At 45.3% G+C, this 18,782-nt stretch overlaps 1 protein-coding gene across 1 annotated transcript in view; it reads right to left on the reverse strand.

Annotated features, from left to right (window-relative positions):
* The window catches only part of LOC137438912 (uncharacterized), a 144,288-nt gene that overhangs the window by 75,558 nt on the left and 49,948 nt on the right, over positions 1 to 18,782 (reverse strand). Inside the window, exons 5-6 of the mRNA XM_068134385.2 lie at positions 14,092 to 14,160; positions 12,635 to 12,695 (exon numbers count right to left, since the gene is read on the reverse strand). Coding sequence (XP_067990486.2) covers positions 12,635 to 12,695; positions 14,092 to 14,160 — 130 coding nt within the window. The remainder of the gene's footprint in view (positions 1 to 12,634; positions 12,696 to 14,091; positions 14,161 to 18,782) is intronic.

Consider the following 18,782-nt stretch of genomic DNA (forward strand, 5'->3'; position numbering starts at 1 on the left):
GGAAACGACCGGGCCGGTGCTCACTTGCGGCCATGAGGGTCGGCCATTCCGGCAGCCTCCTGTTCATCACGGACACCCCGTCTGGTCGTCGTTTTCTGTGCGACACGGGAGCGCAGGTAAGCGTCCTTCCTGCCTCTGCGTCCGACAAGCAAGCCGCGGGCCGGGGCCCCGCTTTGCTTGCCGCCAATGGAACACCCATCCTCACATTCGGGAAGCGTTGCCTCTCACTGCGGTTCGGAGGGCAGCGTTTCCAATGGTCGTTCATCACCGCCAGCATGCCATTGGCCCTGCTCGGTGCGGACTTCCTTTGTGCGCATGGGCTGTTGGTGGACGTTAAGCGTCGACGTCTCATCCAGGCCGAAACCTTCAGCTCGCTCGCTTGTTTGCTGAGCGGCTCGTTGAGCAGCTCACTGAGCGGCTCACCGAGCGGCTTGCCAAGCGGCTTGCTGAGTGGTTCCGTCCCGGCGAGATTAGTTTGTATGCTTCCGGCAGCGGACGAGTTTACCCGCCTCCTCGCCAGTTTCCCGGCACTCACGCGGCCCACCTTTTCAGCGGTGGCCGTCAAGCACGGGGTGGAGCACCATATCTCCACCGTCGGCCCACCGGTCTATGCCCGGGCGCGCCGCCTCGACCCCACGGAGCTCGCCGTGGCGAAAGCGGCGTTCGCCACGCTGGAACGGCTGGGCATCGTACGGCGCTCCAACAGCGCTTGGGCCTCTCCTCTGCACATTGTGCCAAAGCCCGGTGGCGGACGGTGGCCGTGCGGTGACTACCGCACGATGACTCAACGATTCCACCACCCCCGACCGCTACCCAGTCCCGCATATTCAAGACTTTTCCGCCCGGTTGGCAAACACGACCGTTTTCTCCAAGGTGGACCTCATCCGGGGCTACCACCAGGTCCCCGTACAACCGGACGATGTCCCAAAGACGGCCGTCATCACCCCTTTCGGCTTCTTTGAGTTCCTGCGGATGCCTTTTGGGTTGAAGAATGCGGCCCAGGCGTTCCAGCGGCTCATGGACAGCGTCTTGCGTGACTTACCTTTCATCTACGTCTACCTGGATGACATCCTAGTCATGAGCGCGTCCCGGGAGGAGCACCTGCTCCACCTCTGCACGCTCTTCGAACGCCTGGACCAGCATGGCCTGATCATCAACCCCGCGAAGTGCCGTTTCGGCATCACCGCCATCGACTTCTTGGGGCACCGCATCACCAGGCACGGGGCCATCCCTTTACCGGCCAAAGTGGAGGTCGTCAGGAGTTTCCCCCACCCCCGTACGATCAAGGGGCTCCAGGAATTCCTGGGCATGGTCAATTTTTACCACCGCTTCGTGCCCCGCGTCGCCCAGCTCCTGCGCCCCCTGCACGAGGCCCTCCAGGGGAAGCCGGGCAAAGGTGACATTGCCTGGACAGAGCCGATGGCCATGGCGTTTGCGGGCGCAAAGCTGGCCTTGGCCAATGCCACCATGCTGGCGCACCCGGCGCCCGATGCACCAATTGCCCTCACCGCCGACGCGTCGGACTACAAGGTGGGCGTGGTGCACGAGCAGTGGATGCGTGGTGCTTGGCAGCCGCTGGCGTTTTTTAGCCGGCAGCTTCGCCCGCACGAACGCCGCTACAGCACCTTCGACCGCGAGCTGCTCGGGCTCCACCTGGCGGTCCGACACTTCCGCCATCTGCTAGAGGGCCGCCCGTTCACGGCTTTCGTCGATCACAAGCCCATTGTGTTCACGATGGCCAAGGTCGCCGAGCCATGGTCGGCCCGGCAACAACGTCACCTCTATGCCATGTCCGAGTACACGATGGACATCCGTCACGTCGCTGGTAAAGACAACCCGGTGGCAGATTGCCTTTCCCAGTCCGTCGCACATGCGGTCCACCTCGGGATCGACTATGCCCGGATGGCGGAGGACCAGACCGCCGACCCCGACGTCCAGGCCTTGCGGACCGCCGTCACGGGCCTCTGCTGGGCCTCAGGACGGCGCCCAAGGACGACCTGCGCGCGTCCTCGGCGGAGCTGGTCTTCGGACAACCGCTGCGGGTGCCGGGCGAATTTATCCCCGACTCCACGGCTCCTTGGTCCGCGGCGCAACAGCACTCCACCCTGCAGGAGACCGCCAGGAGGTTCGCCCCGGTGCCGACGGCGCACCACGGTTGCTCGTCCTCCCACGTCGCCCCGGAGCTTCGCACGGCGGAGTACGTTTTCGTCCAGCATGACGCCCACCGGGCACCGCTGCGGCCCCCGTACGACGGGCCCTTCCGCGTGCTGGAGACCGGGGACAAACATTTCACTGTGGACATCGGCGGTGTCCTGGATCGTATCTCCGTGGACCGCCTCAAGCCGGCCCACCTCGATCTGGACCACCCCCCGCAAGCAGCTCTGCCTCCGCGTCGAGGCCGCCCCCCGGCGGTCAGGCCCCCGGCACCCCCCAGCCCCGCCGTCTCGCTACCCCCCAGCCCTGCACGCATCGCCAGGGAGCGTTTCAGCCGGGTTATCCGGCTTCCCCGCAAGCTCACCCTTCAGGTGCGCGGGAATTCTGGGGGGGCGCGTGTGGCGGGCACAATGGTCAATAATTCCACGCACCAGTGGGTGGCGCGAGCGTCCGGGCGTGGAACTGAGATGCATGCCCCGCCTTTTGGCCGATCGGCCACGCCCGGGGGAAATGCGTGGCCTCGGGACATATATACGGGCTCTCAGGTCGAGCCCGCCCAGTGCTGATGTGCGAGCTTGTAATAAAGTGCTTTCGTTTGTATCCACGCGTTGTGGCGTACCTTTCTGGCAATCGAGTCGTGTATGCACAGCACCACAATATCGTGGTTGTAGTTGTTGTTGTTTGTGGGGTCCTTCTGTGTAGTTTTATATATTTTTATATTGCCTCACAAAATATCACCACTGTATATATAATTTTGTATGCTCGTTCCGTGTCCTTCTAAAATCCAAAGGGTTTCTACTGCCGTAGAATAATAAATGTTTCCGTTCAAACTGCTGTGTGAATAAACCATACGTCAGTGCTTCTTCTTCTTCTTCAAACTCGCAAAGAAGCTTTCAGAACTGGTAACAAAAAAAAATTACGGCGTAGATGTTTGGTTCCTGTGTTTACAGCATTTGTCTCTCCGTATGTATGTATGTTCCTCACATATTTATCCAACATATGGGGTGAGTTTTATAGCCGACAATTACGCTTCTGAAAGGTAGAATGTAATGCTATTTGGCTTTGCCATTTATGATTCTTTCAACACCCTTTAGGAAATGTTCATATATTATGTCATATACCTGGTTGGGGCAAATTATCACACTTGATGATTGGGGGGAACTGAAATTATGACAACAGGGTAATGATATATGATGGGGGGGGGGGGGGAGGGAGGGAGGAGGGTGCATCCCCCCAGATCATATATCATTAAAACCTTGATTAAGGGCTCTTCAAACATTAGGGTGGATGGCTTGGAATCCTAGGGTCCTGATCTGGAATCCGAGTCAGCTATTGAATTAACACCAGGTGGGGTTGACTCAGCCTGTCATCCCTCCGAGGTTGACAAAATGAGTACCAACTCACTGGGTCCTCTCCTAACGAGGTTGGTGGCAGGATTTGCACTCCGGCCACCGTAAAACACCTCATTCCGTAACACACACAGTGGTGTGTGTCGGGATGGTGCTGAGGTCACTTTGATAGTGTTGACTAACTGACCAACATATAGAATAAACCAGTGTCTCAATGCAATCTCTTCACATCCATGGTGATAGACAGCTTAGAGACTTAGAGTACTTCAAAATAATTTAATAATTACATTAATTGCTAACTGGTATCTCCACCCAGATCATACTATTTTGTTCAATTAAAGGAAGACTCCAGACCCCAAATTATTTTTTTTAGTTAAATGCTTCTCCATAATCTTTGATCAGTACATAACAACATCATCTAAAAAAAAAATAATCAACCCACAAAGTCGTTTCCTTGTAATCTGACCTTAAAGGTCCCATGTAATTCAAAAGTTTCTGGTTATTTATATATTAACTTGACCTAACCTTCCTAGTGAAGAAATCACCCATGTTTCTTTTTTTAAATCAACAATGGGATAATTAGACCAATATTTTGAACATTTGTAGTGTTTTTCACAACTTGCTATGCCCCGCCCCTCAAAAAAGTGGAGTTCAGCGAACCGCAGGTCACGTGACCGGTGACGTCATCTCCAGAACGAGGTCCATGCCATCTCGATTCGCTATGCTTCGGCCCGCGATCCGTTCCGTGTAATTTGTACGTACTCTACTTTTGATTTGCTTGATATTGATCTGAGGTATGCTGAGACACATGTGTATCATGCCTCGCCTCGTTGATAAGCCCGCAAGGTCGCTCCGTGGAGCGGCCTGCACATCTTCAACTATGGGTGAATTAAATAATTAACAACTCACGGTCTGAGGTAACTCGGCTAAAAACTATCCGATTTGCACCAAATAAAGTTTATGAATGGTTTCACAGACCCCTACTTCTCACTAAAAGTGGAAACAGAATGTAAATTGGAGTTAAAATAAGTGTTTGATTTGTATCAAGCAAATGCACGTGGAGCGTGCTTGCAAGCGGGCTGCGTTCTGGAGGTGACGTCATCGGCTTTGAGGTATGGGGAAGAATTTTTAGGGGCGTTCCCAAGTGGTTCGGTTTTCTTTCATTTTTAATGTTTCAGAGTGAATATAACAAAAAATCAATGCCATATTTGAATTCACCATAAAAAGACATTTGAATGACGTCAAATGCATTTTGAGTGAGATTCCGTGTCTGTGGACCTTTAAATGCGCCAATAATAGACCATCGACGAAAACGCTTCTGCAAATCTTAGACCACGTGCCCATGCACAGTATGACGTCACACGAGGTGATCAGAGAAGCCGGAAATACTTTACAAATGGTTTACAATACAATACAAAAGGTGGAGTGTTTCTATTCTAGTTATATTGTCCTGCATATCGGATTCTAAATGGTTTATAGTTGTGTTTTGTACGGGTGCAGCAAAGTCTCGGAGCCTTTTGTGCGAACACTGCATGAATTCCCGAAGGATGTTGCCAGTAATAACACTTGGAAGAGCTTTCCGACGAACTTGAGCACGATGGAAAGTACATGTGGCACATGGCTCGAATGCGAGTGTACTGTCACTGTGTCCCCAAAGACACTTGCAATGCATAGGCCTACACTAAATCGTAAATGACGTTTGTGTCATGTATAAAATGTGGGCTATCCCTCCTCCCCCCTCCCTGGATGCGAGTGTGGGGGTTACCTTATTGGGACATAATCCATGGGCACGGGCTTTTGATTGTTTGATTGTGTGGGCGTGCCGTGCGCGCAGTTGTTGAAGCCACGTGTTACCTTATTGGGACATAATCCACGGGCACGGGCTTTTGATTGTTTGATTGTGTGGGCGTGCCGTGCGTGCAGTTGTTGAAGCCACGTGTTACCTTATTGGGACATAATCCATGGGCACGGGCTTCTGATTGTGTGGGCGTGACGTGCGCGCAGTTGTTGAAGCCACACGTTACCTTATTGGGACATAATCCATGGGCACGGGCTTCTGATTGTGTGGGTGTGACGTGCGCGCAGTTGTTGAAGCCACACGTTACCTTATTGGGACATAATCCATGGGCACGGGCTTCTGATTGTGTGGGCGTGACGTGCGCGCGGTTGTTGAAGCCACATGTTACCTTATTGGGACATAATCCATGGGCACGGGCTTCTGATTGTGTGGGCGTGATGTGCGCGCGGTTGTTGAAGCCACGTGTTACCTTATTGGGACATAATCCACGGGCACGGGCTTTTGATTGTTTGATTGTGTGGGCGTGCCGTGCGCGCAGTTGTTGAAGCCACGTGTTACCTTATTGGGACATAATCCATGGGCACGGGCTTCTGATTGTGTGGGCGTGATGTGCGCGCAGTTGTTGAAGCCACGTGTTACCTTATTGGGACATAATCCATGGGCACGGGCTTCTGATTGTGTGGGCGTGACGTGCGCGCGGTTGTTGAAGCCACGCCCTCCGAAGTGGGTTTTGGCGCTATAAAAAGCTGTATGAGTTCTGTTCGCGAGAGGATTTTCTGTCAGAATAAAGGAGCTTTGAACATCTAAGAAATGGCCTCGTATTCTCGTCATTCGCAACTCCTAAACGAGCATAATTGTTTATGTATCGATTATTTCGGGGTCTAGCGGAACATGCCTGCCATAAATATAAATAAATTGGCCAAAATTATACGAAACGCCGACGTACAGTGACGAGTGCAATTGTACTCTACACTCAGTAGCTGCAGCCTGCGTGTCTGTGTCTACGCCATGATACAGGCACAAGGCGATCGGGTTTTTACCGTTTTATCGATCAAACAAAGTCACGACTGCAATAACACTCGCTTGATATAAATATCCCTCGCATATTTAACCAAAACTATCAACAAGTAGGCTTGCCCAACACGTACCAGTAATCTAAATCTGCGAGCCGTTCAGCATCATCTTCGTCGTTTTCCACTTCGACCTCCATATTGGCCTCTGGATCTTCGTCGGTGTATTCAGGCTCAAACTGATATGGTTGAACACCAAATTCTCTCCGTTCTATATCAACTTCTTCTACAATACTTACCTCAGCCTCTGATATGTATTCATCGGCTGAAAAGTCCGACAGATCGGAGGAAATATCGAGCGATTCGGAGTCAAAAACTGCTTCTTCTGCCATGTCTGCCATGTTTATGCACTGTGTGCACCGTGATCAGCTGAGATCTATACCTCAGCTGCGATCTATACTATACCTCAGCTGAGACGTCACAGTGACGTCACAAGGATTCCAGAACTAGCTTTTTTTTTATCGTGCCTTTTAAAAAACGCATTTTACGACTAATTTAGCATGGAATTTTTTTTTTCTTTTTAAAAATTAAACATTATCTAATTCTAAAGATTTAAATAATTTAAAAAAAATTGGGTCTGGAGTCTTCCTTTAAACTTAAAGTATCAAACAAGCCCGGCTACGCTGCTGTTAGACCTTCAGTCTTGTTAAAGAAATAATTACAGGGTGTCGTCGCTTAATATCGTCCTGGTTAACATTGTTTCATTATAAGGTCTATAATAATTCAAAGAACGTCGTGATTATTTACACATAGCTCGCTATTACGTTGTCAAGATAAATTTATTTATTATGTGATAAATTGATCCATTCAAAGTCGTTTGACTTGAGGTCGTGGTTTTCAAGAACGTCGTCATGACTTTAACTGAGGGCCAAGTGTATTTTAACTGATTTGTCAGTAGGTGGTCGGTAGAAGTGGCATTTTAAACACCAGTTTGTGATGTCATTCTTTGAGAACATTCTCCATGAGAATTGCCATATTTAATAGCCACCCGTCTGCACACTTCTCAAGTGACCGAGAATAGCTCGTATTTTTGAGCAAGTGGGATTTTTTAATGTGTCAAGGTCACATTGCAATACCAACTAGAAAGCATCTCAAAATGCAAAGCATCCGCTTTGTACTTGAACTAAACTTGACGAAAAAGACAGATAAAAGAAAATGTACATTTTTTTCATTTGTGTTCCCCTTATTCTCATAAAAAAGGTTTGTTGAAGGTTTGATGACAAAAGCTTGGATGTTAAAATGTAATGGCTTGGACAGACACATTGAAGCTCAATGCTAAAGCAATAAAGAAATGCAGAAACAATTAGAAAAGCAACAGGGCATCTCACACTTGACTGCTGCAGAAGAAGGGGGTTAATAAGGGCTATCTATAATCACTATGACTTTGCCTTTTCACACTTTGACCCAATTTTAAAAAAAATTCTCCATATTCTCATGATGAAGATTTGTTGAAAATTTGAATTTGAGCCTATTTTGAGGAAAAGAAAAAAAATTCAGCTGGAACTGACCAGTGTTATAGGCATGAGAGCAACACTACTCTTTTGACCACTATGTATGCACCTTGATTTATGTACGGAAAACCGACTCCCAAAACATTCCAATGAAAGTAAATGATCAAATAAATATGAATGAATGTCAAAATTATTATAACGATGGAAAATAGACATCTCATTTACAACCAATAAACAATGTTGGGCAAACGTTGGAAAAGGGACATGGTGTTTACAACCAATAAACAATGTTGGGCAAACGTTGGAAAAGGGACATTGTGTTTACAACCAATAAACAATGTTGGGCAAACGTTGGAAAAGGGACATTGTGTTTACAACCAATAAACAATGTTGTGCAAACGTTGGAAAAGGGACATGGTGTTTACAACCAATAAACAATGTTGGGCAAACGTTGGAAAAGGGACATTGTGTTTACAACCAATAAACAATGTTGGGCAAACGTTGGAAAAGGGACATTGTGTTTACAACCAATAAACAATGTTGGGCAAACGTTGGAAAAGGGACATGGTGTTTACAACTAATAAACAATGTTGGGCAAACGTTGGAAAAGGGACATTGTGTTTACAACCAATAAACATTGTTGTGCAAACGTTGGAAAAGGGACATTGTGTTTACAACCAATAAACAATGTTGGGCAAACGTTGGAAAAGGGACATTGTGTTTACAACCAATAAACAATGTTGGGCAAATGTTGGAAAAGGGACGTTGTGTTTACAACCAATAAACAATGTTGTGCAAACGTTGGAAAAGGGACATTGTGTTTACAACCAATAAACAATGTTGGGCAAACGTTGGAAAAGGGACATTGTGTTTACAACCAATAAACTAGAACGGGCACTCGGTAGAGCGCATACCTTCGCCGCAGCTACTTTTGTTGCCAAAATAAAAGACTACAAGATCTGTGTAGCAAAGCATTTTGGCATTAGTTTCATACAAATTGGACACAAATTGACCGCGCTATGGTAAAAAGACGATTTTGACCTTTTCATGACCTTGACCTTGACCTTTGACCCGATCGATTCCAAAATCTAATCAAATGGTTCCCGGATAATAACCTATCATCCCACCAAATTTCATGCGAATCGGTTGAATACTTTTTGAGTTATGCGAATAACATACACACACACACAGACATACAAATAAATACACAGCGATCAAAACATAACCTTCCGCTTTTGCGAAGGTAACAATGTTGTGCAAACGTTGGAAAAGGGACATTGTGTTTACAACCAATAAACAATGTTGGGCAAACGTTGGAAAAGGGACATTGTGTTTACAACCAATAAACAATGTTGGGCAAACGTTGGAAAAGGGACATTGTGTTTACAACCAATAAACAATGTTGGGCAAACGTTGGAAAAGGGACATGGTGTTTACAACCAATAAACAATGTTGGGCAAACGTTGGAAAAGGGACATTGTGTTTACAACCAATAAACAATGTTGGGCAAACGTTGGAAAAGGGACATTGTATTTACAACCAATAAACAATGTTGGGCAAACGTTGGAAAAGGGACATTGTGTTTACAACCAATAAACAATGTTGGGCAAACGTTGGAAAAGGGACATGGTGTTTACAACCAATAAACAATGTTGGGCAAACGTTGGAAAAGGGACATTGTGTTTACAACCAATAAACAATGTTGTGCAAACGTTGGAAAAGGGACATTGTGTTTACAACCAATAAACAATGTTGGGCAAACGTTGGAAAAGGGACATTGTGTTTACAACCAATAAACAATGTTGGGCAAACGTTGGAAAAGGGACATGGTGTTTACAACCAATAAACAATGTTGGGCAAACGTTGGAAAAGGGACATGGTGTTTACAACCAATAAACAATGTTGGGCAAACGTTGGAAAAGGGACATGGTGTTTACAACCAATAAACAATGTTGTGCAAACGTTGGAAAAGGGACATTGTGTTTACAACCAATAAACAATGTTGTGCAAACGTTGGAAAAGGGACATTGTGTTTACAACCAATAAACAATGTTGTGCAAACGTTGGAAAAGGGACATTGTGTTTACAACCAATAAACAATGTTGGGCAAACGTTGGAAAAGGGACATTGTGTTTACAACCAATAAACAATGTTGGGCAAACGTTGGAAAAGGGACATTGTGTTTACAACCAATAAACAATGTTGGGCAAACGTTGGAAAAGGGACGTTGTGTTTACAACCAATAAACAATGTTGGGCAAACGTTGGAAAAGGGACATTGTGTTTACAACCAATAAACAATGTTGTGCAAACGTTGGAAAAGGGACATTGTGTTTACAACCAATAAACAATGTTGGGCAAACGTTGGAAAAGGGACATTGTGTTTACAACCAATAAACAATGTTGTGCAAACGTTGGAAAAGGGACATTGTGTTTACAACCAATAAACAATGTTGGGCAAACGTTGGAAAAGGGACATTGTGTTTACAACCAATAAACAATGTTGGGCAAACGTTGGAAAAGGGACATTGTGTTTACAACCAATAAACAATGTTGGGCAAACGTTGGAAATGGGACATTGTGTTTACAACCAATAAACAATGTTGGGCAAACGTTGGAAAAGGGACGTTGTGTTTACAACCAATAAACAATGTTGGGCAAACGTTGGAAAAGGGACATTGTGTTTACAACCAATAAACAATGTTGGGCAAACGTTGGAAAAGGGACATTGTGTTTACAACCAATAAACAATGTTGGGCAAACGTTGGAAAAGGGACATTGTGTTTACAACCAATAAACAATGTTGGGCAAACGTTGGAAAAGGGACATTGTGTTTACAACCAATAAACAATGTTGTGCAAACGTTGGAAAAGGGACATTGTGTTTACAACCAATAAACAATGTTGGGCAAACGTTGGAAATGGGACATTGTGTTTACAACCAATAAACAATGTTGGGCAAACGTTGGAAAAGGGACGTTGTGTTTACAACCAATAAACAATGTTGGGCAAACGTTGGAAAAGGGACATTGTGTTTACAACCAATAAACAATGTTGTGCAAACGTTGGAAAAGGGACATTGTGTTTACAACCAATAAACAATGTTGGGCAAACGTTGGAAAAGGGACATTGTGTTTACAACCAATAAACAATGTTGGGCAAACGTTGGAAAAGGGACGTTGTGTTTACAACCAATAAACAATGTTGGGCAAACGTTGGAAAAGGGACATTGTGTTTACAACCAATAAACAATGTTGGGCAAACGTTGGAAAAGGGACATTGTGTTTACAACCAATAAACAATGTTGGGCAAACGTTGGAAAAGGGACATTGTGTTTACAACCAATAAACAATGTTGTGCAAACGTTGGAAAAGGGACATTGTGTTTACAACCAATAAACAATGTTGGGCCAACGTTGGAAAAGGGACATTGTGTTTCAACCAATAAACAATGTTGGGCAAACGTTGGAAAAGGGACATTGTGTTTACAACCAATAAACAATGTTGGGCAAACGTTGGAAAAGGGACATTGTGTTTACAACCAATAAACAATGTTGGGCAAACGTTGGAAATGGGACATTGTGTTTACAACCAATAAACAATGTTGGGCAAACGTTGGAAATGGGACATTGTGTTTACAACCAATAAATAATGTTGGGCAAACGTTGGAAAAGGGACATTGTGTTTACAACCAATAAACAATGTTGGGCAAACGTTGGAAAAGGGACATTGTGTTTACAACCAATAAATAATGTTGGGCAAACGTTGGAAAAGGGACATTGTGTTTACAACCAATAAACAATGTTGGGCAAACGTTGGAAAAGGGACATTGTGTTTACAACCAATAAACAATGTTGTGCAAACGTTGAAAAAGGGACATTGTGTTTACAACCAATAAACAATGTTGGGCAAACGTTGGAAAAGGGACATTGTGTTTACAACCAATAAACAATGTTGTGCAAACGTTGGAAAAGGGACATTGTGTTTACAACCAATAAACAATGTTGGGCAAACGTTGGAAAAGGGACATTGTGTTTACAACCAATAAACAATGTTGGGCAAACGTTGGAAAAGGGACATTGTGTTTACAACCAATAAACAATGTTGGGCAAACGTTGGAAAAGGGACATTGTGTTTACAACCAATAAACAATGTTGGGCAAACGTTGGAAAAGGGACATTGTGTTTACAACCAATAAACAATGTTGGGCAAACGTTGGAAATGGGACATTGTGTTTACAACCAATAAACAATGTTGGGCAAACGTTGGAAAAGGGACATTGTGTTTACAACCAATAAACAATGTTGTGCAAACGTTGGAAAAGGGACATTGTGTTTACAACCAATAAACAATGTTGGGCAAACGTTGGAAAAGGGACATTGTGTTTACAACCAATAAACAATGTTGGGCAAACGTTGGAAAAGGGACATTGTGTTTACAACCAATAAACAATGTTGGGCCAACACTGGAAAATAGACGTTATGTTTACAACCAATAAATAACGTTGGGCCAACGTTGGAAAATAGACGTTGCGTTTATGCCCAATAAATAACGTTGGGCCAACGTTGGAAAATAAACGCTGTGTTTGCAACCAATAAACAACGTTGGGCCAACACTGGAAAATAGACGTCCTGTTTATAACCAACAAGCAACGTCACCCAGACGTCATCAATTCGCTTGCGACCAATTGACCAAACGGCAACGTTGGCCCAACGGAGTTGTGTTAGCTGGGTATAAATGAATGAGTAAATGAATGATCAAACATACGAATGTGAAGGAGTACACTTGGAATCTAATTGATTTCAAAATGCCTACCTTATCTGAATCCAACAAAGATTTAATCCCAAAACTCAAGCAGCCAAGTAATTCCCTTTGGCTGTAATGCACAAAGATACAGCAATGGCAAGTTAGAAACAATCAGCATTGTTTATCCAGGAGAGTTTAAATGTAAAAGGCCTTCCACGTTACATTATCTTCCATAACTGTGCAAAGGGTAAAGTATTGAATACAATTCAAACCTTTTTTATATCAGGGCCAATGAACCATGACCGTACTAACGTAGCCTTATATTTGACAACAGTCATGGAGCTCTGAAGGTTAAAGATGTAATGCGCTTTGTAAACAGTAATCTCAGTCTCATGGAGAAACTTTAAAAAAAAATTAATACCACATTAGAAGAATCGGCCCTAAAACTAAGCTGTGGTTGACCTTGGGTGAAAAAGCAAAGAATGAAGATGGGAAAATGTGGTGATTAAATGAGATCTGGACGATTGATTCTTGACTTGAATTGTTGTATAAGGTGATAGAAGGTGAGAACGCTGCTGGCAAGGCTGTTCCAAAGAATGGCGGTGCAGGGGAAGAAGGAGGAGGCACAGCAATTGGTATGGAGGGACGGGGGTTTCACGGCGTGTTGTTGTTGGCGATTGGCGTGTTGTTGTCACCTAATCAACTCATCCCCCTAGTTTTGTCATAACCTGTCCAAACTTTTTGAAATATCATGCCACATATCGTTTTTGGCCCTTTCTCTCAATTATGAAGAATCTCTTTGCAAAATAAAAAAATTCTTGTATCCCGATCTAGATCTTCACCAAAATTGAGACAATTTGTCACAGTCAAACACACCCAACTTGTCCACCAAGTTTCACCCAAATCTGTCCATAACTTTTTGAGAGATCATGCTATTTAAGTAATAATTGCACCTTTCAAACCAGAAGTAATTCCCAAAAAGCCTTAATTGCCTCATAAAATGAGGTCCACAGTCGTTTTTCTAAAATATATTTGCATCAGTTCACAGCTGATGCAACTGTGATGACTACTAAAGCACGGTGCATTAGGCTAAAGAGAGTTGGGAATCCATCAAAATGGGTTGACCTGTTTGATCTTCCCAACTGAGCACTTAGCTTACGATATTCCGGAATCCCTCTCAAAGATTTCTGATGATATTTTTGATGGAAAACTCAGCACACTTTATCATTCCCCGTGAGTAACCATAAGAGGTTTTCGTAAGGGTTCCGACATTCAAATTCTCTACTAATGTCTTTGTAATTCTTGTGAAAGTACGATGACGTCTCCTTATGTGCCTGTGCTACCTGCGGTGCATGTACAAGGTACTCCATGAGCCTTGGACACTCTAGAAAAAAAAATCTATACATAGCACCATTGTAAGATGGGAAGTGCACACAGATGGCTGAAAATTTAGATGGAGATGAACCCACTTAATGCCGTTTTGATGCGCAAGAAGAAGCATGGCTGCGGGCATCCTGCCAACATACCTTTCCTGTCCATTTCGGTTCCATATAGCAAACAGCAAGCGCTTTTGCACATCAGCCGGAACCAATGGGCTGTGGGATTCATGGAGAGAAAAGATGGCAACAAAGAGGCATTCCCGATTTGCCAGAATGCAGCCCCATTTTTCTGCCCTCTGCAAACATTCATTCATCCATTATATTTTCTACTTCTCAACAAAACTATTCTTTCTCAAATCACAAAGTATTGCCAAGCTCTAAACAAGGTGAGCTGTTTTGGATTTTGTAACTTTGTTTTTCTTTTCAATCAGTGACCTTGTTGACGTCACCATCTGAACCCTAACGAATCTGATGCTGATGAGACGGAATACAGTGCATTCAGAAAGTATTCAGACCCCTTCACTTTTTTCACATTTTGTTATGTTGCATCCTTATGCTGAAATCGTTTAAATTCATTTTTTCCCTCATCAATCTACACTCCATACCCCATAATGACAAAGAGAAAACAGGATTTTAGAAAGTTTTGCAATTTTATTAAAAAGAAAAAACTGAAATATCACATCGACATAAGTATTCATACCCTTTGCTATGACACTTGAAATTTAGCTCAGGTACCTCCCATTTCTCTTGATCATCTTTGAGATGTTTCTACACCTTGATTGGAGTCCACCTGTGGTAAATTCAATTGATTGGACGTGATTTGGAAAGGCGCACACCTGTCTATATAAGGTCTCACAGCTGACAATGCATATCAGAGCAAAAACCAAACCATGAGGTTAAAGGAACTGCCTGCAGAGCTCAGAGACAGGATTGTGTCGAGGCACAGATCTGGGGAAAATGAATGAATGAATGATCGTTTTAAGGCCATTTTCCCCGCTGGAGGGGGGGTTAGCCTTGCGGGCCCCATGACAATCATGGTTCGCTGTTTGAGGCAATGTTTTTATGGCCGGATGCCCTTCCTGACGCCAACACTTGGTCGCCTCTTACGATGCGCAGGGATACGGTGTACCTATTCTAAGCCGGGGTACTCACCGTGATCATTCATCCCAGCAAGCTGGTACTCAATTATGCCGACCTCGGAAGGATAACAGGCTGAGTCAACCCCCCTATCGTTAATTCAGCGATCGACCGGGATTCGAACCCAGGATCCTAGGATCCCAAGCTGGCACCCTAACCGCTAAGCCAACACCAGGCTAAAATAACCAGTGGAAATTCGATAAAGACACGAATGGGAACATACTCAAACTTCGATGCCGTGGAGAGATTGAAGCAAACCTCCTCGCTTAGGGGACTGGAAGCAGAAGTCGATATATACATACATACATGCATATATGTATATTAATGAACAGGATCATAAATAATTAAATTGATATATGTAGGAAAATTACACGTCCAGACCAGGAATCGAACCCAGGTCCTCTGGTGAACGTGACCCAGTGTGTGACAGTAGACAGGGGAAGCCTACAAAAAAATCTCTGCTGCATTGAAAGTTCCCAAGTGCACAGTGGCCTCCATAATTCTTAAATGGAAGAAGTTTGGAACAACCAGGACTCTTCCTAGAGCTGACCGCCGGGCCAAACTGAGCAATCGGGGGAGAAGGGCCTTGGTAAGAGGTGACCAAGAACCCGATGGTCACTCTGGCTGAGCTCCAGAGATCCTGTGTGGAGATGGAAGAAACTTCCAGAAGGACAACCATCACTGCAACACTCCACCGATTTGGGCTTTATGGCAGAGCGGCCAGACGGAAGCCTCTCCTCAGTGAAAGGCACATATATATATATATATATATATATATATATATATATATATATATATATATATATATATATATATACCTTCTACTATGTTGTTACAGCAGTTCTAGTGAGAGTTGCACTTTTATTAATAGCTGTGAATTTTTGTGTAACCTCCAAACTTTGCAAATAAATGAGGTCAAATCTTCTGGATGGCTGTCATGCACCATTGCCTCAAGTTCTGGTGAGGATATATGGAAAACAATATGGCAGCCAATATGGTGTAAGTGCTCGACTGGAAAACCTCAGTTTAGGACAAAGGGGGAGGAGCATTCAAATTCCTTAAATTCATCACCGACGAAAAGCAAAGTTCCATAATTCCATCCTATCGTGGAAAACCTGGCACACCTGTCGAGATGTTTGGAGCAGATTATGACAGTAGACAGCCGATTGCTAGGTCATCTTTGGGGTCACACACTCAAACAATGGCTGAGTGGAAACCTGATCGTAATTGAGAATTATTTAATACAAATGAGAGCTTTTGCTATAGAAAAAAAAACTCTATAAGCATTGGAAGTGCGGAGGCAACACCCGGGGACGGATCCAGGGGGTGGGGGGGGGGGCACCCGCCATGCACCCTCCCGAAACCAATTGGGGACGGACGCGGCGCGTGACCTTTCTAAACCCCTCGGGGGCGCATCCGGCGTACGCTTCCCTAAACCCCTCCCCTCCCCTCCCTTCAATAGTGATCGTTTTTACTTCCACCACTTAAGGTGGATGGAGGTTATGTTTGCACCCCTGTCTGGTTGTTAACAGGATATCTCAAAAGGTTGTGGACGGATTTAGACAAAATTTGGTGGACAGGTTGAGTGTGTGACAAGGAAGAATTTCTTCAATTTTGGTGAAGATCTGAATATGGAATCCGGATACGAGAATTTTAAAGTGATTCTTTACCATTGACTGACAGGGCCAAAACGGACGTATCGCATGATATTAAAAAAAAGTTATGGACGACTTATGACAAAACTAAGAGGAAGAGATGGTTAGGCGACAGGAACAAGCCGATTAGATGTTGGTTCAGGTCCGAATCCAGATCCAGCCTATCAGTGGGATGCAAAACAAACTGTTCAGCCTGGTGGAGGTATGCTCGCTACAAAGTGCCATTATAGTCTTCACATGTATTAACATGTATGTAACTAAAGATGTGTTCTCGGAATGTGGGATTACCCTATATTCCTCAGACCACAGCTGATGTTGACCATAGCGTTCAACATGCAACTGATTTGTACCATTTGGTTTGTTCCCATGGTGGATACCTGATTATTAACGAATTACCGGAATCATTGATTTGTCATCACAGATGTTTCTTTTCTCCTAACCATTCATGAACCAAGAAGTGGAATGGTACCCCAAATATCAGATAATTCAGACTCCCTGTCATTCTATTTGAATTTGTCACTCAGTCTGTGGTTTCAAGACATGCTTTATGACCGTGGGAAATTCTCCAAAGTATATTGCTACGGTTTTGAGATTGGCACATATTAATCATTAAAGGCTAAAGGGTTGCCCCCCCATAGTTAGTCCACGAGCAACACGTAGGCCACCTTAGAGTTTTAGTTATGTCATAGTATGTGTAAGTATAGGCGATTTCCACTAGTAATATCTGCGTTGTGTAAAGACATGAGTTTAGGTCCCTTCATTTTGCGTCCACCCTCCAGTTCCACCTCTATGGGCATAATTGATCCCGCGCCCCATTTGGCTGATCCCTCAATTTGTTACGCTTTGGCTACCCGCAGCATTTATTACGCTTTGGCTGCCAGCAGCATTCGCTGCCCTTTGTTCGCTCACTAGTCGAGTAACACGAGGTAGGCCTGAGAGGGAGGAGCACGGGGTCGGGGTGGGGCGGCGTCAAGGCAGCGCGTCAGAGGCGACGACGGTAAAGGCCACCAGCCAACCAGGGCTCTCAGGGCATGGCGTGATAGGGTGTGGTAAGGCGCGTCTGGTGAGTGCTAGAAGGTTCGCAGGGCGTGCCTATAAAAGTCTTGGCACAAAAGCCCTTGAACAAGACATGCACGAGAGGGAGGACTTGCACAAGAGGAAGGACTAGTGCTGGGAGAACTTGTGTCAAAGGACTTGGTGGAAGGCACTTGCTTGAAGGACTTGAAGAGGGCTGGTTGGGAGCGCATTGTGAGCACTTTGAGGCTTAGCGCTTCGAGGCTATTGAACTGTATTCGCCTATTACGTACGCGGCCACAGCCAAACCAGCCGATAGCAAATGACCCATTGACCCAGCCACGCGAGTAAACGCGGCAATAGCCGCCAGTGAATTGCCGCCAGCCGCGCCAGAGCCGCCCCTACCGTTCGCCCCGTAATAACCCAGGGCGTCCAAACGGCACGTCACAAGCTGCTGCCTGCTATGGGATCCATCTTCGCGGTACGAGCTGGGGACCGGAGAGAGCTGACCATCTGTGGACGTGCCCTCCATCCCTGGACGTGCTGACCTTCATCTGCAATCCCCGTGTGAGTGTGTGTGTGTGTGTGAAACGGGCCCGTAGTCTCTGGGATATTAAGTATAAGACTGCTTAAGGACTGCCTTGTGTCTCTGCTCTCATCATTATGAATAGTGTAAATAAACTTGTTCTTCCTTTCCAATTCGATTGCCTCTGTGATTTCGCCATTGACTAAGCGTGGTACGAATAAGACCGCTAGAATCGGGTTCACCATCTAAACGGCTCAGATCACGTGTTCGCTACCACTCGGCGCATCCACCAACACACGTGATTCGCGCGAGGCTTATCTCCTCGTTTCAGGGCAGCGCGAGTAATTAGGTAATAGTGAATTCGGCCTAAAACCCTATTTCGCGCATAGGCCTCGGGTCGCGCCTGGTCAGTCAAAGACAAGGGGACTAATCCCCCCTTGGTAAATGGGAGAAGGCCGGCGGCAGATCCGCAACAATATAATAGGCATCAAATGTGTTGGAGAAGA

This window comes from Myxine glutinosa, chromosome 13, assembly GCF_964187855.1.
Source record: "Myxine glutinosa chromosome 13, kmMyxGlut1.1, whole genome shotgun sequence".
Classification (NCBI taxonomy): Eukaryota; Metazoa; Chordata; class Myxini; order Myxiniformes; family Myxinidae; genus Myxine; species Myxine glutinosa.